This window comes from Balaenoptera physalus (assembly GCF_965194825.1).
Source record: "Balaenoptera physalus genome assembly, chromosome: 6".
NCBI lineage: Eukaryota > Metazoa > Chordata > Mammalia > Artiodactyla > Balaenopteridae > Balaenoptera > Balaenoptera physalus.
The window spans coordinates 88,324,952-88,346,253 of record NC_138885.1 but is presented as its reverse complement, the minus strand read 5'-3'; the positions used below and the strand labels follow the sequence as shown (position 1 = coordinate 88,346,253).

General features: G+C 44.4%; 1 protein-coding gene and 1 pseudogene across 3 annotated transcripts in view; one reads left to right on the top strand and one right to left on the bottom strand.

Moving 5' to 3' along the window:
- Positions 1-3,186: 3,186 nt before the first annotated feature.
- Positions 3,187-21,302, bottom strand: part of LOC309663329 (eukaryotic peptide chain release factor subunit 1 pseudogene) — a 79,347-nt pseudogene continuing 61,231 nt past the window's right edge. The window contains exon 2 of the transcript XR_014268413.1: positions 3,187-3,198. The product of XR_014268413.1 is annotated as a eukaryotic peptide chain release factor subunit 1 pseudogene (transcript). The remainder of the gene's footprint in view (positions 3,199-21,302) is intronic.
- The window catches only part of ANKRD44 (ankyrin repeat domain 44), a 325,415-nt gene continuing 313,632 nt past the window's right edge, over positions 9,520-21,302 (top strand). For both annotated transcript variants that reach the window (XM_082466993.1, XM_082466992.1), the window contains exons 1-2: positions 9,520-9,580; positions 9,730-9,836. In XM_082466993.1, the coding sequence (XP_082323119.1) occupies positions 9,550-9,580; positions 9,730-9,836 (138 nt within the window). In that variant the 5' untranslated portion in view covers positions 9,520-9,549. The remainder of the gene's footprint in view (positions 9,581-9,729; positions 9,837-21,302) is intronic.

Sequence of the window (21,302 nt, the reverse complement as noted above, 5' to 3'; positions counted from 1 at the left end):
GGAGAAATACGGTTGCCCTGAGACACAGAAATGCATTTTGGGCCAAAGACAAAGTGTTTGTCAGCATGTGCCCAAGTGGAGCTGGTCAGAGCTGCTATGTTTTCAGAGGAGTGGTTCAGGGGAGTTGGAGAGGGATGAGGAGGTGAGGAAGGGGAGATAAGAAAAAAGAGACATCCCTTGTGAGAAGTTTGGCTGTGAAGGAGAAGAGAGAGGGGCAGTTAACAAATTTGTGAATTTGCATAATCATTTTTCTGGAGGAAGGTTGAGAATGGTGCCTTGGATTTTACAGCGTCCCAGTGAAGCTGAAGGACCACCACTGCGTGTTAAAATGCCCCATCAGGGGGTTCTCTTTTAATGGAGCTTGATACCTCCACCAACTTCACCTCTTTGACATTTCCTTGCAGCTTCTCTTCTCTCCTTTATTGCCCATCCCTTTGTATTTTAAGATGAGTCTTTCTCATCTTCTCTTGTTTTTGATTTGCTTTTCCAACACAGCTGTCTAAAAAAGTTGAAAATAAATGGAATTTTAGAAACCACAGTAAACAATGGAAGCCTTAACCCAGAGCAAACGCAATATTCATTGTAGCAACCCCTCACAGGAAAACTTTAAATACTTTATTTCTAAATCACTCTAATAACTTAGCTCTTTCTACTTTGTTCTACATCTGAAAAGTTTTTTGTGTTGCTGACTTTTACACTTTGGGTAGGAAAGTAGGATTTTGAGTAAGTATTTAAAGAAAAAAATCTTAGTACATATTGAGTAGAATTACTACATCTGCAGCTATCATTCCCTCCACTTTCATGCTTTTAAAATCAGATAGTGTGCCATTATTTATCGAATTTGTACTTAGTAGCCAGCACTATAGGGGATACCAAAGAAGTATAAGCCATCGTCAGTGCCCACTAGAAGTTTCTAACATAATGAGGGAAACAAAACAAGTACAAAATAAAATATAAAAAGTCATAGAAAATTGATACTTACAAAACAATTAAATACAATAGATGAATAATAGCAAATAAAACAATGAAGTACTACACTGAATGCTACTGATTACACGTGTGCTAGAAGGTCAAGGACAGTAAAGAACAAGAGCTGCGGAAGGCATTCCCTGGTCTAAAGAACATAACTTCCAATAAATTAACACCAAAAATAATTTTACAATATTTATTTTAAAAAACTACTATATTTCTTCAATTCTAAGATGTCATCTTTTCACATTTTACAACAATAGATATAATAGCTAGCATTCATCTTGCACTGACTTTGTACAAGGTACTAAGTGCTTTATATGTGTTGACTCGTTAATATGGATCATTTAATGGGGTGGAAATATTTCATCTTCTCCTCCCTGAAAAAGTGCTATTAAACCATTGGTACAAACATAAACCCCATGGCTGTTTAGAATCCAGGAAGCATGGTGTGTGCAGAAATAAATAGTGCTTATAAATGAAAATTTATAAAAATGCACTGACAAAACTTTCTAATCTCCTTAGCCTCGACTGCAAGGCCCTGGGTTCTGCTTTGTGAGGATCACCTGTAGCCCTGATACCCTTGAACCTCCTGTAGCTTAACTGTTCCATCAAAGGCCACACCAGCTTCAAAACTGAAAAGTCTCCACACGGACACAGTGAGGTAACCTCATTCAAAATTTATCCTCATTCGGCAGACATTTACACAGCTCTGCTTGTGGCTTTCACCTAGGCTGCGAGGGTGGCTCTGACTTTTTTACAAACAGGGGATCAACTATCTAAATCACCAGCGTAAAGTCAAAATAGATGATTACATTGGGTTGGGTTTCTCAGGAACAGTCTCTGAGGTGGAGATTGGCATGCTGGGATTTATTGGTTTTTAGGGTCACCACCTGTGGGGAATGAGGGAGAAGCTGATCTGCTATGAAGTTGCAGCACAGGCCTCAGATGATCCCAGGGGAGCTCTGGGGCTAAAATGTCCGCAGTTGAGGTTAGGGGGCTGGGCCTCTGTTCCCTTCCACTCACTGGATAGGAATACCTCCAGGGAGGTGTTGTAATCTCGATTGCTCTTGATCAATGTTGATTGCTCTTGGCTGAGGCCAGTTCTTTTGGGGAAGACAAATGCAGGCTGTCAGCAGGCAACATTCTCAGGAGTTGGGGGAGCGAGGGCTTTGGTCCTGGAGGTAGGAACTGGGTGGCACACCCGAGCGTCCACTACAGTGACATATATTATACATTCATATGTTTTGTATATTCACAGGCATATATATTCATATAGACATACATGGGTATATAGGCAAGCATATATTTATGTGTGTATTTATATTTATCCAAGTTTAAGATGCATAAGTCAGGGGACTTCCCTGGCAGTCCAGTGGTTAAGACTCTGTGCTTCCACGGCAGGGAGCACGGGTTCGATCCCTGGTCGGGGAACTAAGATCCCACATGCCACGTGGTGTGGACAAAAAAAAAAAAAAAGCATAAATCAAGTAAAGAAAACAACCATGGTGAAATGTGACATAGTAAATTGGGTGGATTTATTAAAATCATAGGTGGTGATCACTGCAGTACAGTAGATCTGAGGGTTGCCTCTTAGGGAATATTTTTGAAATTTGAGGGAGTGTATTTGGTTGTCACAAAGAGTAGGGAAGTTCCAAGCATTTATTGGGTGGGGATCAGAGATACTAGGTGTCATGCAATGTTGAATTTCAAATGTCCCACTGAATATTCATGTAGGTGAAAAAATCTGTTTGTAATTATCTTAGCCTAGAGCTTAACCCATTTTACATATAAACATAATGTTTTTGTTTTGTTTTATATGGTTTTAATATTCGGTGATTTTTCTTATTTCAGGGATGCACCTCTGTTGTTGTAGCAGACAGGATCTAGTCGGGAAAACAAACCACAGAAATAATTTAATATGGAGAATTGCTGAAACAGGTGTTGGAGGACTGAAAAAGCAAAGAGGGAAGCAGCATCATGAACTGGGCTGGGGAACAAAGGGAAAAGTTTAGTTACCAGAACTAAAAGTGTGCAAGACTCATACCTTCATTCCTGAAGGGTCTGAATCTACTTTTAAACTCCTTTAAAAAAAATTATAGTAGCTTTCCATTAACTTTTACTATAGGACACAGAAGTGCTAAGAGGTATCACAGAAAATCAAGAATGCAATCCTTTTGTCCCCATAGTCTCCCCTGTCCCCACTGTGAAGCAGCAAGCCAATTTCCTCTTGGCAATTGGAACCAATCACCCCAGCCAGGACAGCAACCCCTTCTTCACCTGCTTTTTCTCTATAGTATGAGGAGCCCAAAGTGCCCAGGTACCATCTCAACCTCAACCTCAATGGAACCACAGTTGTGATCCCTGGTGGAAATATTCCTCTGTTGGGAAGTAAAATCTCCAAACCAGCAGGGCTCAAAGTTACAGGAACTGGAAACAGAAATTGTATGAGTGGATTATTGGGTATAATGATGAGAGGAACCACTTCCACTTTCCCCACCCCTTGATTCTTGAACCTGTGTATTTTGAAAGAAACAGTACTATATATTGGCACTGACTCAAAGCATATACTGCATCCTATATGAGGGAACTTCAATTTTTAACATGTTATTTCCTAACTGGCACCAGAACTCTGTAGGCTATTCCATTATCCTTCCAGGAGCATCTGGCTGGTGGGGCATATGATAAGACTAGCAAATTCCAGGGAATTCCCTGGTGGTCCAGTGGTTGGGACGCTGCACTTTCACTGCTGAGGACCTAGGTTCAATCCCTGGTCAGGGAACTAAGATCCCATAAGCTGTGCAGTGTGGCACCACCCCCCCAAATTCCATTTGCACGAGTCCATTGCTGCATTTCTTTTGCTATGAAATGAGTTCCCTGGAAAGAAGTAATATGTAGAATATCATAACAGTGAGTGAGGTATAATGAGTTCATGGTTGGTAATATCAGAAACATTCTGGGCTTAGAAGGCAAATCCATATCCAAACTATGTGTTTATTCCAGTAAGACAAATAGCTGTCCCTTCCATGATGGAAGGGGTCCAGTATAATCAATCAATCTGTTACTAGGTGACTGGCTATTTTCTCCTGGAAATAGTGCCATATTGGAACTCAACGGGTGATCTCTGATGTTGGTAGATATGAACCTTACTGTGGGGAAGCCCATGTTCTCGAGCCCATGCATATCCTTTGCTCCTGACTCCATGGCTACTTTGTGCAAGCACTGCAGTAGGTGGAAAAAGAGGCCAACTCCATCAAATGTGTCATCCCCCTGATTTTGAAAGCCTTCTCTGAGTGGATGCCCTTTGGTGTACACAAATATCCTCACACTTTGTGCCCACTCTGAGAAGTGCATCCACATACCTCTTCCCTAGACCTCCTTTCATCAGTCTCCCAATCTTTCCTTTCCAAGTTATTGACCATTCAGGAAAACCATCAGCTATTGCCCATGAATGAGTGTAGGTCTATACCTCTGGCCATCTCTCAATCCAGACAAAGTAGACACCCAATGCACTGCAGGACATTCTTTGTGCTGAGAGAATTTCCCTTCAGTACTACCAACAGGGGCATTCCTCATGGGAGTTCTAATGCTAGAACAGACCACTTCCAGCTTGTGCCAGTATATTGAGGAGAACTGTATGTAAACCAGTTAACTGATTGAAGATGAGGAGGCAATATGCCGGGAGTAAGAATCAAAGGAATCTAAGTCACTGGCTAAGGCAACTTGTGCTTTCTGGACCTGCTCAAGCTGTCTCTTACATACCACTTCCATTTGATGAGGGATTGCTCTTGTGCATGCCCAATCTCATGGGCTGATGGGTCAGATAACATCCAGTTCATAACGGGCAGCTGAGGTTGCATAGTCACTTGATGTCTCATGGCCAGTCATTCAAATTCAGTAGCAAGCTAGGTACAGTTTCTCAAATGGAGAATTGTTATCTGCAGAAGAGGGCATGGCTTTGCTGTGAAACTAAAGAAAGCTGCATTGTGGATCTTCTATTAGAGTTTGCCAGAGGCAGATGTATATGTATATATTTGCCACAGACACTTCAAGTATCATGGGATTCCTCTGGATCATAACGTCCTGCTACAGAGTCTTCTTTTTCTTTACTCCTGATAAAAAATGCCAGCCTTATGAGTTACTGGGTAGATGGGTCAGAGCACCACACTCAAATGCAGTATATATTTCTTCCAAAATGCAAAGAGGCCCAACAAGTATTGTGTCTCATTTTTAGTGGTAGGTGGTACAAGGTGCAGCAACTTGTTTTTCATCTTGGAGGGATATCTTGATATCTTTCAGATCACTTGGATCTCCAGAGCCTTCACTAAGATGGTGAATTTTAAGACTTCCCTGGCAGTCCAGTGGTTAAGACTCTGCACTGCCACTGCAGGGGGCACAGTTTCCATTCCTGGATGGGGCACTGAGATCCTGCACGTCGCGTGCATGGCCAAAAAAAAAAAAAGTCTAAAGTATTTGTTACTTCCTGTTTATTAGGTCCAATCAGCTTGACGAATCTAACATAGTGATCGAGATCTCTGCAGACTAGATTATGACAGAGAGCAAAGGAGTTTATATCCCACAGACAAGACTATAAAGGTATGCTGCTGGCCTCGCCACATAAAAGAAAACAGCTTTAGTGCAAATTGGAATAGATGAAGATAGCACATATAGAATTGCAGTTGCAACTGGCATTACCATCTGATTAAGTTCATAACAATTCATAATTATTCTCTAAAATCCACCTGCCTCTGGATAGGCCAAACAGGTGCGTTAAAAGTGGGAAGTGATAGTATCACCACTTTTGCATCATCCACATCTTTTATGGTGGTCCTAATTTCTATATCTCTCCAGGGATATGGTATTGCTTTTGGTTTTCTATCCTGGTAGCAAGAGGAAATTTCCAGAGGCTTTCACTTGGCCCTTCCTACTACAATAGCCTTCACTTTGTAGGTCAGAGAAATAATGTGGTGATTCTGCCAGTAATTGAGCATGTCAATTCTAATTATATATTCAAGAAGTAGGGCAATAACCACAGGGTGGATCTGCAAACCTACTGGATCCATGGTGGTATATACTTGGGTGAAAACTCCATTTACCATCTGACTACCATAAGGCTGCACTTTGATTGGTGGACCCAGTGATATTTTTGGATCCTCAGGAATTAACATTAATTCAGAAACAGTATCAAATAATCCTTGAAATATATGGGTATTTCCTTTTTCCCAGTGTATGGTCACCCTAATAAATGGCATCAGGTTCCCCTGGGGAAGGCTTGGATGAAGATTTGTAGTATATATTTATGGCAATGCTGCAAGATTCTTCTTCAAGGGGACCAGCTACCCTTTCAATCAAGGTCTCTGTGTCTGTGAACTGGCTGAGGTATGGAAACTGGATGAGAAGAATGATTTCATTTGATGGCTCAAGTCAGGTTTCAGGCAGCAGACCTAGAGTTTTGCTTGTTAAAGAGATCAAAGAATATTTCAGAAGTCTCTCCATATATTTCGTTCCTGTGGCCACCTAGGGCATTACCAAATATCCCTGTAGGTCAAGACCTTTGAGTACCACTTTGTCCCTGCTACCCAGTATAGTAAGTGTCTGCCTGGTCCCTGCCAGTTAAGTGCTGCCACTTGGCCTTTGACATCCCAGGATCCCACTCTTGCAGAAATCAGGGAGTCATCTCAAAGGAAGCATCTCCCACCATCCTATCCAGTTACCACAGAGCTTTTCTGGCGCTCCCCTTACTAATGTATTTTTCTTTTTAAAAAAATTTTTATTTATTTATTTTTGGCTGTGTTGGGTCTTCATTGCTGCACGCGGGCTTTCTCTAGTTGCGGCGAGCGGCGGCTACCCTTCGTTGCGGTGCGCGGGCTTCTCATTGCGGTGGCTTCTCTTGTTGCGGAGCACAGGCTCTAGGCACGCGGGCTTCAGTAGTTGTGGTACGCGGGCTCAGTAATTGTAGCTCGTGGGCTCTAGAGTGTAGGCTCAACAGTTGTGGCACACGGGCTTAGTTACTCCGTGGCATGTGGGATCTTCCCAGACCAGGGCTCGAACCTGTGTCCCCTGTATTGGCAGGCGGATTCTTAGCCACTGCACCACCAGGGAAGTCCCACTAATGTATTTTTCAATGCCTTACTGTAGGGGTTTGTAGTTTGGGGATGGGTATGCTGTATGAATGATAAAATCACTCCAACATTCCCGTCTCCATAAACCTTTGGATTTTTTTTCTCTACATTGTACCAGGGACATTCTGTCATCTCCATCTCATCAAATATAGACCACCACTGAGTCTGAGTTTTTTTAACCAATGAAGCAAACTGTTGGAGTCACTTTCAATTCATGAGCTCACACATTAAATCCAGACTTTCTGGTAAATGCACCCATATCAATAAATTTAGTTTAATCTTCCGCTCTTTATTTTGTTTGGAACTTGACCAGGAACTATTCAACCTTTCACAAAATCATGTCACCAATGACAACACCAAAGTTGATATGTGAGTTGCTAATAAAACATTCAAATTGGATTGCATTTGTAGTTCTCTCATTCACAATGGTTCTACACACATGTGCAAGCATCTTACTATTTGTCTTCCGATAGAGTTGTGCTATAGCATCTACTTATTGAAATACACATTAATTATAAATTGCTTCCCTTTTATTTTTCCTTTATTATACAATTAGGACATTATATTGATTTGGAGGACAATTTGCATAGGTAGGTAATATTATCTATGAATTTCATTTCATAGTAATGAGTGTAAAAATACTAGTTATAAAAGGGGATGATGGGTCTGAAAGGGTTGAGAACTGCTTGCTCCTCCTTTCAAACCAGGCATGCCCATGATGAAGCAAAGTGGATCTTGAGTGCATCTGCCAAATCAAATCATATCTTATCACTCTTCTGAAAGACAGCTATATTTAGGTAGAGAAGTCAGTGTCCTGTTCAGTTACTTACAAAGCCATGCAGGATGATATTAATAAATAGACATACCAACAACAGCACTGAAGAACTGCTTCATAGATGCAACAAAAGCAAACTATTTTGTGTTTGAGGGAGGCCTTGGAGTGAAATTTTTTTTGTCTCTGTGAGTCACTGAGGATAGTGGAGTGGAAGCCAGGAGAGTGCTTTCTTGGTTCCCCTTGCCTGTGTGACTGAATCCCAAGCCCATGGTTAGATAATAAATGGGAGGATACTAAGCAAAAGCTCCCATCCCTCCTCTCCTTTCTCACATAGACTCTTTGGGGAGGCTCTGAAAGTGGGGAGGAAGAGTCCACGTTTGGTTTGTGAATGAAGGGTAGATACTGTGGTTTTGGTTTGCCGTTCAACTGTAGGTTTGTTCCATGGCATGCCAGGGGCACGTGGGGCTGCCTGGGAGCATCACCCCATACACTTGCCCACTTAACCCTTTCTCCTGAAGAATCTCAACTCTTGTCACTTTCTCAGGGAAGCCCATCCTCACCCAGCAGTCTGGCCTGAGTCCTCTGTCATGGATTCCTTCACAAGTATTTTTTTCCCCCTGTGATCCCTTATCTCATTCTGTAATTACATGCATTAGTGATGACTATTTATGTCAGAGACCTCCTAAGACTAGGTATCTTGGATGTTTATGCTCCCCTTTACATACTGTGCCTAGCCAGTATCTGGTACAAAGTCGGCACTCAGTACATGGTTGTTGAATGAAGAAGCGTTTGCTTCAGATTCCACAAGTATTAACACTTTACTCTGATTATGACTATTACCGTTGTGTGTGTATCCCATGCTGTTTGACAGCTGGGTCTTCTATCTGTTGAAGAGCATGGTAACTGGATTTTGTAGAAATGAATGAGTCAGAACCGGTGGAAAACCTCAAAAGCCCAATTAATGCGGTAATTTAAGACCTCTTTTCTTCTCTGGTAATCCGCTCCACCTCCTTCCTCCCCAAATCAAAACCCAGTGTTTGAATTTAACGATGGGGTTCTGCGCGTGTCCAGCAGGGAGGTAGCTGGAGAACAAGATGCAAGGGCCAGAGCCCTTGTCCCCAACCTCCAAATGTTTGACAAACACTCGCTAAAGAATTAGCGTCGGGGCCTCCCCGTATTACACAGAGAGCATCAGCATAGTGGCCCCTGGCCCAGGTGGGATAAATTGAAGTGCTGGGCAGTCTGATTCCGGATTAGGGGGAGAGGTTTAGGGGAAGGCGTGTGATCCAACCTCCAGGGTTAAAGTTGGCTGCATGTGAGTGCAGCCTTTCTTGCCCCTCGGGGTGTGTCCACAGGGCTTGCCCGTCAGGTTGTGTTTGTGGGAGACAGGGCGAGGGTGGGGGGTCACGATCAGCCCCCCGGGAGAGGGGCCTCTAACCGTGCACGCCCTGGGTGGGGGCAGCGGGGGGCGGCCGCGGGCCCCGGTCCCCCTCGCCCCTGCGCAGAGTGCAGGTGCGGAAGCAGGCAGCAGTCCGGCCCCACGGCGGCGCGCCGGGGGCGGGGGCGGGGGCGGGGGCGCGCGCGGGCGGGCGCCGAAGGCCGCGGGCTGCGAGGCGCGGCCGCGGGCGGCAGGAGGCAGCGTCGGCCCAGGCGTCGAGGCGGCGAGCGAGGCAGCGCGCGGTGATGTCAGTGGCGGCCCGGCTGGCAGCAGCCGGTACTTCCTGTATAAAGGCGGGCGGGCTCGGCTGCAAACCCTACTAGCCAGTGTCAGCCTCTCGGCGGGAGGAGGAGGAGGCGGCGGAGGAGGAGCAGGGGGAGGGCTGTCAAATTCGGGAGCCAGATTTTTTTCCTTTCCCCTGGCAGTCCCTTCCGCTTCCCCGGCTCCTGGCGTGACATCTGCGGACCGGGGACCTGTATGTGTGTGCGCGCCAAGGAGCGGAAGAATGGCAGTGCTCAAACTCACCGACCAGGTAGGGGGCGGCGGCGCCGGCGCGCGGGACGCGCGGGCGCGGGGCGGCGCGGAGCCCCGGCGGGGGGATGGGGGCGCGGCGCGGAGCGTGCCAGCGAGCTGTTTACTCGTGACGAAGAGGAGGAGTGTCTGCGGCCGCCGGCTGCTCCGAAAGCCGGCGGCTGCAGCTCTCCTCCCCGGCTCGGTCCCCGCCCTGGGCCGTCGGAACTGCGCGCTCGGCTCGGCGGCCGGGGCGCCCCGGGGGCTGGGGAAGGGGCGGCGGGGCTCCCGCTGGCGTGCGGGGGTGCGCGGCAGTGCGTTGTCCGCGGGCCCGGGCTGGGCAGGGGGAGGGGAGGCTCGAGGTGCTCCTCCGGCTCCTGTGGCGCTGCGCAGCGTGGGCTCCGCCAGCCCGGGTGGGCCGAGGGGAGGCTGGTCCGCGCCGCCGGGAGGAGGACCGTGGATGGAGAGGGAGAAGGGATGGCAGCCTGGGACAAGCCAAGAGACACCCAGCCAAGCCGGAGACCGGCCCATACCGCGGCTCTCGTGTGGTCGGGCTGTCTTTACCCTTTTGACATGACATCCTGACTTCCTCTTTAGTAGCCCAGAGGCTGTGTGTGCGTGGTGCGCGATGGGGGCCCCTGGCGCGGCTCTCCCAAGAGGAGTGAAGTCCGGCCCGGGGCTCCACTCGCAGACGGTGGGCTACCACACAGGGTAGCTCTGGAGTCCTTTGCTCGGAAAGGTGTGGGTATTTGCTGGCTCGGTTGACAGTCCTCACTGCAGGTCTGTGCAATGGAAACACCCTACTTTTGCGGACTCCGCTGCTCTGAGGGCATTGACACTCACAGGCGCCCAACCAAGTTGCATGACAAAACTCTGCAGCTCGTCCTACGAAAAAAGGAAACAGCTTGCTTTTTTTTTTTCTTCTGCCATTTATTCATGGATAGTGAAATGAACATTGTTTTGCGGTCCTGGTAGGCGGCAAGGCAGTCTTGACTTTGACACACACGGTCAAACATGCCAGTCCTTGGTGTTAAACATCTCATACTTATCCAGTGGGTTGCGCCTCGTGCCTCGCTGTCCTCAGTATCCAGCCAGAACTTCCTGCGACTTAAATGCAGTCAGTCACCACGATAATTTTTCTCCTGCCTTTAGATTCAAAGTTTTGCTTTGCTTTCCATAAGTATTTTCAGGCTTTTAAAATTTTCTTTTTTGTGTGGGGGAGGGATCACTGAATTAAAATTCACGTTATCGTTAAATTTAGCAGGGGGAGCAGCTGGTAATCGTGATGAATCTACTTGTTCGCATTGGTTCCAGAGCATTGAAGAGTGCTTGTAAGTTGATACTAGTTTAGGCTTCCCCTCAACCTTTTGGTCACATACTTGACAACTGTTAGACATTTGCTTGTTTTAAATCTTCCAAGTTTAGTCTGCCTTGGTCTTGTTATCTTTGCCAGTGCAAGTTACTATATTTCTCTGTTAATGCCTAAATCTTCATCTTCAAAGTACAAAAAATGCTTCTAATAGGCGTTGTCATTTTCACATACACAAAAGAATTTCACATAGAATTTTAGAGCTGGAAGGAATGCCAAAGATGATCTTCACCCAGATCCTTGATTTTTTAAATGAAGAAACTGAGGTATAGAGAAGGGAAGCATGTCTTCCTCAAGGACCCAGCTTTTGACTTGTAGGGTAGAGATGCACTCCTGGCTCCTGCCTTCCAGGTTCCTGTGCTTTCTTCTAGGGGTTAAGACACCTCCCTCCATCTTGTCATTGGATGTGTTGAAAGGCTGACAAGAAGGCATCCTCTTCTAAATCAGATCAACACTAGTGAAAAGTGTACTTGGTCTTAGAAAGAAAGGAAGTTATTCTCCAGGACTTATCAGAGTAGGACATTCAAAGATCGTTTCTCTTTTAAAGTGTTTCTGAATACATCCCAACCCTTCCCCCAACAAACTAGTATTACTGTGGGGGGAAAGAAAGAGTTGTATAACCTTCATTTGGTTCCATTTACTGATGCATAAAAGGAAACTAAGGCGTTCTAAGATTCAAGAGCATCTAAAAATTGCCAGCCTATCTTGGGGCAAAACCGGAGGGAGGTTGGGTGAGGAGGTAGACTGGGTGGGGTGGAGTGGTGAACAGTGATGGTTTCTGTGAGGCTTTAGGTCCAGGAAGTGTGTGGTCTTTCTTGCCTTATATAGTCCTACCTTTCAGTTTGAAACTAAATTCTTAGAAGCTGGTTCTTGACCTTACCAGAGGCTTAAAAACCCTTTGCTTAAACTCCTATTGCAGGAGCTTTGCTTCACCCTTATGGGTAGGGAGCCACCTGCTTTGAATCCGGGCCTTAGAGTTTGTAGAAGAGTGCCTACGTCTCCACTCAGCTGTTTGTAAAGCAATCACTTGTTAATTCCCTCTCATCTGTTTAACACCCTATTTGCAAGGTGGAGCTTATTTTTGCGAGGGTTCTTGGATTTTTAGTTTGAGGACACATTCTTGCTGTTGATAACCTGAATCACTAGTTGTCTTGTTTCTTTGTTTGTTTTATTATTTTGGTTTTTGTTTGGTTTTTTGAGTTTTATTTTGTTATTTTTTAAAGTGAGGTAATGTTGATTTGTAACATCACATAAGTTTCACGTGTACATGAAAGAAGGTGACGTTTCCTGTCCCACTGGAGCCGGGGGCAGGAGCTCGCTGGCGATGACGGTCACCACCTCAACAGTCAGTCCTGTGCTGACATCTCCATCATGCAAGAGGAGGAAAATGCGTTTTCCTAACTCTGTTTTGGGAGAGTAAAAAGAAAGGGGGAAGGGAGAGGCAAGTGTGGTGTGTTTTTTTTTTTTTTTTTTTTTTTACAATGAAAAGGAACTGGGAGCTATTGCTGCAAACAGACTTCGCGTTGAGTACTTCTGCATTTTAACTGTCTCTTCTGTCTTCCCCTTCGCAAAACACACATCAGTTTTCTTGCAGCGTTAGGGGGACCAGTCTTCCTGGTTTGCCAAGGACGGGGAGGTTTTCGAGGACGTGGGACTTTTGGTGCTAAAACCAGGACATTCTAGGCAAATCAGGTCAAGTTGATCACCCTACACAGCACAGCACACACTCACCTATGTAATTAACATAATAATGTAATTATTTCCTCGTAGATGGACGTTGGGAGGTTTATTTATACCTTTGGGTAAAGTGAGGTAATTTTAAGTTTGGGAAAGAAAATTTCATTGCATCCAGATGTAATACATTTTGTTTCAAGACAGACGTGAAATTCTTTGCAATTTGATTTGATATTGAACTTTGCGGGGCTGCGGGGGGCATTCTTTATGTCATATAGTGAAGGCACTGCAGTGATTTTAAGAGTGTGGTCATATCTTTAGCCTAGCCCCCCCCCAAAAAAGTTTTTCAAAGTTCTGAAGCAGACTGGTAAGTGCTATTGGACCTTTGAAATATTCACTCTTCTTCCTGAATTTGCCAGTGACAGCGGAATGCCATCTCCATCTTGAGGGCTGCCCCTAGACAAACTCTTTCTGCAGGGGGCCCTTTTTGGAGCTTCCTGCCTGGAGGCCTTTTGGTTTGGTGTCCTCTTGCCAAGTCCTATAGCTCACACTTGAGTCACCCACCTCCTTGCCAAAGGCAGTGGCTGGCAGCCGTGGCAGTAGCAAGAAACTAGAAATCCTGTAACTTTGAAGGAGGCATTTCTAGCCCATAGTGTGGGGTCTTGGGAGACGTTACATATTTTACTGGGCTGCCCTTGTTCTTCCAGGGCTCCCGGCAGCACTGGGCTTACAGCAGACTCTGTGTCCAGTTCTGACTTCAGCAGAGAAGAAGGGAAAATAAAGGCTTTATTCTTTGGACCCGTCTCTAGTTGTCTTGGGATGCAGTCACGTGGTTTGGGGAGGGCACTTGAGGACTGGTGTTTCATGGCAGAGACCTCATAATGGCTTACATAATTGTGATCTTATTGTATGCTGGGCCGTTGCCGTGAATCGTCTGTCTTAAGCCTCACAGCCATGCTAGGAGGTAGGTGGTTGTGTGATTCTTACTTGACAGATGAGAAAACAGGAATAAAGAGGCTAATTGACTTGTTTGAGGTCACAGACCCAGTAAGTGATAGAGTGCAGTGTCCTACCCTGGCAGTCTGATGCTCTAACCACAAAGCTATACTTATGATAGTTGAAAGGGCAGTGCACCGTAGGACTCACAGATGCCTGCTCTTATTTACCGGGAAGGCTTGGGGTGAGCCACGCTCCCGCATTTCTCCTGGCTCGGGGGCCAGAACCAGGTCTGGCAGAGTCAGGAGCTGCTCTGAGGCCTCTGCTCCTGCCAGACTGGTGCCTGGTGCCATTTGCCTTTCACCTCCCTACCCTGGAGAATGGTGTGTCGGTTGGTAGCTTGGTGATTTTTTTCTTGGTCATTAACAAATAAACTGTGGTCATTGTAGAAAAATCAGAAAGCTAGATAAGCAAAAACAGTTAAAACCATCTGAAGTCTCTATACTCAGAGAGAGCTACTCTTGACAGCTTGATATATTTCCTTCTAGCTTCTGTCTAGGTAGCCAGGTAAGAATGTTAAACATTCCACATGATGATATTGGTATCTTTCTCTTGAGCATCAAGGTGATACCTATGATGTCTAGACCAATGGGTTTTCCAAATAAACTGAATTTATGCCTCTCAATAAACAACTGGCTGCTTTAGTGTAAATCCAGCAGTGGTACACAAGGTCTAGCCCTGGATTGATTGAAAAATTTTTTTTAAGGTTTCAACTTTTACTTCTTCTTTTCTTCTAAACAGGGAGTATATATAAACTCAAAACGGCACACTTGTTTGTGCCAGAAATAGGCCTGAAACATTCTTTAAGAAGATTTCTATTTCAACAATATAATGTGAATTTTTAAAAATATTTTTATTGCAGTATAGTTGATTTACAGTGTTGTGTTTCAAGCAATTATTTATTTATTTAAATTTACTTTTGGCTGCATTGGGTCTTTGTTGCGCGCGGGCTTTCTCTAGTTGCGGCGTGCGGGGGCTACTCTTCGTTGCAGTGCGCAGGGTTCTCATTGCGGTGGCTTCTCTTTGTTGCAGTGTGCAGGCTTCTCATTGCGGTGACTTCTCTTTGCAGTAACATGGGCTCTAGGTGCATGGGCTTCAGTAGTTGTGGCACTCGGGCTCAGCAGTTGTGGCTCGCGGGCTCTAGAGCGCAGGCTCAGTAGTTGTGGCGCACGGGCTTAGTTGCTCCGTGGCATGTGGGATCTTCCCGGACCAGGGCTCGAACCCGTGTCCCCTGAATTGGCAGGCGGATTCTTAACCACTGCGCCACCAGGGAAGTCCAATGTGAATTTTTATAGGCGAAACTATAACATGAAATACTTTAAAAATAGGCAGGGGCTACAGAGATCTGATAATCCTGTGGTTTCCAAAATTGCATAAGCTATGGCTCTCCTTTTTGGTTTTTTTCCAAGGAAAATTCCGTATTGAAGCTCAGTATATAAAAGAGGTTGGTGAGAGTAGTGGTCCCTGAGGCCCTTTCAAAGATTATTTGGGTTTAGTATTATTTGAAAGTGTCTTGCAAAACTACCGGTGACTGGGTCAGTGGTTCTTTTCCTGACACACTGTGTACTCAAAAAACAAATAAACATTTATAAGTGTTTGTAGGTGATTAGGAGTTACATAGAATTTGGATGACCATATCATGTTCATCCAAACTGGGACACCTTTGAGGATGATAGCGGGTAACATTAAATCTCACGTTGAGGAAACAGGTGTGAGTCAGGACTGTCCCAGGTAAACCTGGACACAAGGTCACACCACATAAACTGCGTTTGCTCACTTCAGTATTGAAGTGACAGTAATAGTGAACTAGTTTGGCTAGTAGACTAGTCACTCTCTTTCCAGTCAGATTTACACTGGAGCTGGTATGATAAAGACTGTTTTATGACCTTATGCAAGGCCCGAGTTGGAAATTGGCTTCTTTCTCACACATCAGCTCTGACCAGTTGGTCAGGGGTTGCAGGAGCAATATGTCAGAAGCACTGTGCCTCTTGCAGCCAGAGATGGGGGAGAATGTGATGATTGATAATCAGTGTTTGCTGTGGGTATAAGATAAAGGAGAGGTAGCATATATTGTGCCTTAGCCAACCCTTGGCCAGTCAGATTACCCTCTGTGGGCCTCAGGCTCCTCTTTGTAAAATGAAGAGGTTGGACTGGGCGCCTTTCCAGTGCCTGGGCTCCACCCTCTCCCTCTGTGACTCACCCCTGCACGGGTGTAGTGGCTGAGGAGGGTGTGTTTGCAGATGAGCTCTAACTGAGCTCCCCAGGTAACGAAGTCAAACAGTTAATTTCTGGCTCCAGAAGAGAGTTTCAACCGACGTCAGTAATTCAGGAACTGATTCCTGCCCTGTCTCCCGCTTTCATTTTATAGATAATCCAAGATTATCTAAGATTCTTCATTTTATAGATTATCCATTTTATTGATTATTCCTTTAGTACCCTTTTACCAACATCATCTTCGGCCTCTGCTCTGCTGTCGGAAAGTTAGGAGAGCAGGTATTTTCTCTTATCAATGTTGATGCTTCTGAAAGAGTTGGTCGCCCAAGAGGTTGAAATGAATGATTCATGACTCTAATTTTTTATGATGATACTCATAACTTTTAAGGATCCTTTCACTTGTCTCTCCTTTTGAAAACTGAAAATTTGTCTAGTACTCTATTAATTGGGCCAAGCAAAGAAAAGAAGCATGTAGTCCATCTTTGGGCCATTTCAGGCTTTACTAAGCCAGTGTTTGCTTGTATTTCTTGGTTTTCATTTGTCTCTCATCCCCTCAAACACACCCTCATGAGTCATAAGCACCCCCATGTAACTTTCTAAGGTATCTCCAATGCCAGGAGACCATTTTGCCCCAAGGGAGCCCCCCACCCCGACCCCAACCAACTCCTTCTAAAATTAAAGGTGTGCAGAAACATCTGAGGCCTAGACACGCAACATTTAATCACAGTTCTAACCTGTTTCTAAAGACTTCCATGTTAAATTGCTTTAGTTTTGCTTTCACTTATTTTTAAAATAACACTTGATTGGGAATCCGAAGATCTGGATTCTACTCATGGTTCTTTTTCTAATAGTTATATAGCTTCGGGCAGGTCCTGGCCTTAGTTTCTTTGTGAAATGGGAGTGGGTGGGTGGAGAGTCCTCTAAATTCTTTCAGCATTCTAACGTTCTAAGAGAGCACCGCAGGTATTTCAATGTCAACCTCTTCTCAACTCTTGGAATCTGGTTTCAAAAAGTATCTGCCTTCCATGAACTTCTGATTTTCCCTCCAGCACCCACAGTTCTGCCTGAGTCAGGGGTCCTTTCCCCCAAAATGCCATCTTCTAGTGTCTCCAGGAGCTTGGTTTTGGGGACACAGAACCCTTGGGGCTTTTCTCAGTGTGGCCTTTTGAGATTCCCTTGAGCATCTTGCAGGGCAAGGGGAGCAAACTTTCAGACCCCATTTTTTTTTTTTTTTTTTTTTTTTAAAAACCCTAAACTCTCTTGTCTCTCTCTTTTTTTTTTTTTTTTTTAAATTTTTATTTATTTATTTATTTATGGCTGTGTTGGGTCTTCGTTTCTGTGCGAGGGCTTTCTCTAGTTGTGGCAAGCAGGGGCCACTCCTCATTGCAGTGCGCGGGCCGCTCACCGTCGCGGTCTCTCTTGTTAAGGAGCACAGGCTCTAGACGCGCAGGCTCAGTAGTTGTGGCTCACGGGCCTAGTTGCTCCGCGGCATGTGGGATCTTCCCAGACCGGGGCTCGAACCCGTGTCCCCTGCATTGGCAGGCGGATTCTCAACCACTGCGCCACCAGGGAAGCCCCAGACCCCATGTTTGTCTGTTGAGAGCTGTGGTGAGCTGGGGCCCACTCTAGCCTTCCTCAGAGGGGCTGCTTTAGCAAACAGCCTCGGTTGTCTCCTTAATCCTGTTTTATTGAACTCCACAATATCTGGGTCTAACAAGTCTGTTTCCCAACCATTGGCCCCAGATATTGGGTGCAGTGGACCCAAAGACCATAAACTTTCACAAGGAGGGATTTCTTGCATGAGATCAACATGTGTAGATACACTCAGTCTGTGGAGGAAACTTGTTTTGGTATCTAAGACTGGCAGAATGAAGAAGAAGATAGGAAGTGAGCACAGGACAAGTGTCACAGCAGAAAGCCAGGCAGAAATTCAGGTCAACTGATACAAATCAGCCAACCAGTTATTGTTAAACAATGGCTTCCTAAAGAGGAGAGGGGGCACCTCTACTCCAGGGGTGAACAGGATGCCTTATTGATTTTGAGAAAGAAAATATTAGAATATTTCTTAAAAAAATACCTTAAAAATTTTGTTTGTGTGTACTTTTAATGTATATTATATGCTAGTACTATAAAACCCTCTTAGCTCTACTTTCCACTTTTGGCCACCTTGGCCAAACCACAACTTAGATTATTGCAGTGGCCTTCTGACTGGTCTTCCCCATCCAGCCTTGGCCCCTGCACTCTATTCAACATAGCTATCTGATGGCTCTCAGATCATGTAGCTAACATCACAGAGTGGTGCCCCGGGCCCTCTCCACCCAGTACTGCCACTCACCTGTTCAGCGTGTCTCTTCCAGTCTCTCCCTGGCTCCTTGGCTCCAACACAGCGGCCTCCTCACTATTCAGTGGATGTGCCAGGTGCACTCCTGCCTCAGGCCCCGAGCTTCCTGCTTCCCGCTTCCCGTGAAGCTCTTCCCCAGGTATCTGCATGGTCCACCCTCACCTTTCTCAGACCTTTGCTTGAATATTACCTTATCATTGAATTCTTTTCTGGCCACTCTAGTTAAAATGCCCACTCCACACACTTCTTGCCACTGTTTCTTTCTTTTCTCCATGGTACATATCCTTTATACCATATGTTTTATATATATATATATATATATATGTATATTATATACATATTTTTTAAAATAAAAACTTACGTGTAGGAGAGCCACAAGTAACAGGGCAAAGATATATATTTTTTTCATTTCCTTCTGTATCTTCAGCACTTAGAGCAGTGTAAGGCACATAGTGAATGCTCAGTAAATATTTGTTAAGTGAATGAAATAAATATGTATGTATGTGTATATATTTGTATGTGTTCAAATGTTTTTACTTACGAGGTGCTCAAAGAAAACAATTTGGAAAAACTTCTGTAAACAGAGCTTCTATCTGTACACTGGGATATTGAGTTTCCATTCAAACAAAATTCAGAGTAAATTTTTGGCCCCATCAGAAGATAAAAGATCACTTTTGGTCTTTTTTTTTTTCCGGTTGTTTCCTCTCTTTTTAAATTGGGATGGAGATGGGTTAACATTGTATTTAGTTCTGAGCAAGTTCCATTTCTTTACAGGGGAAGTATCAGGGTGACACTAGGAAAAGGGACTCTAAATATGTAGGGAAGGGGCACTCACACCCATGGCAAAGTGGATCTTCTATGTATTCAAGCAATCAAGGAGTGTTTAATGAACTCCATCTCCATGGCAGTGACTCAGCTGGAGTCCTCTACTCCCCCCTCTTTCCACAAAGCATAAGAACAGGTAAGACTAGGTACAATAAAATAGAGACCAGACAGAGAATCGGTAATAAGGAGACAAGATAATACTCATGCTTTATGTGATTTGAGCCTAACAACATATCTGTGAAGGAGTGGCTATTATTCTATTTTACAGATGATGAAAATGAGAACTGAGAGATTAAGTAATTATTCAGGGTCACATGACTCTGGGGTTCACATCTGGGCAAGCTTGACTCCAAGGTGCACATTCTTAGCCATTGTGCTTCTGGCCTCCTGACATAGGTGTAGCATCACAAGAGACCCTTTCCCCTGTGGAGGTCATGGTTTTGTTAGAGATGACTGTGAATGCCTTGTATGTGGAAGGCCCGCCTCAAATCTTTATTGAATACATGTGGTATATGAAACAGCTCTCAAACCAGATATAGCGCAGGTTTAGACTGTATTTTGGGGGTACTGATTAGGGACTACAGGAGTCCAGAGATGGGCAGAGTTATTAAGAAAGGCTTCAGGGAGCTGGAGGGAGCCCAACTGGTCCTTGAGCAAAGGAATGATTTAGGCAGCAGATGGGAGTGGAAAGTATCCCAGATGAGTGACGTGCCATGTACCTGTCGGGTAACCTGAGGACTGTGAATTTACTGAAGCATAGGGTTCATGCTAGGAAGGCAGAAGAGCAAAAGGAAGAAATAGTTAACATGCAAACTTGGTAGGAGAGGTGTTTGTATATTAACAAATCTTTCTCACTTGAGTTCTTCTGATAGGTACTACGTGTCCTCTCCTGGAGACCTAAATTAATGAGTTTGTATCTGGACAGAGCTCATTATTCCCATTTGTTGCTTAGGCATGAACTTTTAAAAACTAACACGTACCCCACCTTGTTCCAAAAAGTACTAAAGCATAAGGTAAGGTGTTACCTGTGGGTTCTTCTGTCTCCATGACACCCTCTGCTTGAATAGAATGTTGCATATATTACTTGTCATGGCAACATTTTGTGGACAAACATGTATCCTGGAGTAGCATGGACTTCGTTGAAAGAGGCTGATGGTCTTCATGGTGCAGGACATTGATGGAATAATGTAGTAGTCCTAGAGATGGCCTGTTTTTAACCTAACACATTTTTTAAATTAAAAAAAAATTACTTAAAAAATAGAGACTGTGGGGATTCTACAATAACAAGATCCCATTTCTTAAAAAAAAAAAAATTGCATGAAAAAAAGATGGAGGGGAAATATATAGATTAAATGAGAATTAAGACTAATTGGGTTCTGATGCAAACAAACTTAAAAAACACACTTCTAAGAGACAGTTGGAGAAATTTGGATACTGACTGGCTATTTGGTGACTTAAAGTATGAATATAGTATTGTGATTATGTTTAAAAAGAGAATCCTTATCTTACAAAACAAGAAAAAAACCCATGAAACCTTAACATTTGCCCAGGGCACTTAAATATTTTAGTTGACTCACTCTTTTTTGGAAACTGTTTCTCTTTTTACTTCTTCCTGCTCCTTTTGTTCTCCTCCAAGCCCTTCACTCTCACGTGATAGAATATCTTCAATAGAGTTTTTAGAATCCTTTTTGATTGATTGTCAGAAAAGCACACAATTCTGCTAGTTCTGTTGCCTGAAGAAATATGCTTCTGAATTAGTTGTGAGGTTCACCCACCTATTGACTTAGTCTAAGCGGCACTCATGACTCCAGTCAGATATTTGAGTGTCTGCCTTAAAAATCACATCTTGTGTGTGTAAGGAAGACCTGGATTTGGCTGTCCTTGTAAAATATTTCAGGGTGAGGTTTTTCCAGGGGAATTCAGATGATTAGAGTTGCCAAAAAGTCATTTTGTTATATTAACTTTTTAACCCTGTTTCTATCTAACCCGGGTAGTTTTTAAAAACAGCAAGCAGTTATAAGGTCTCAATTTTAATGACCCTGCCTCCTCCCCTCTCTTCTTACCTGAAC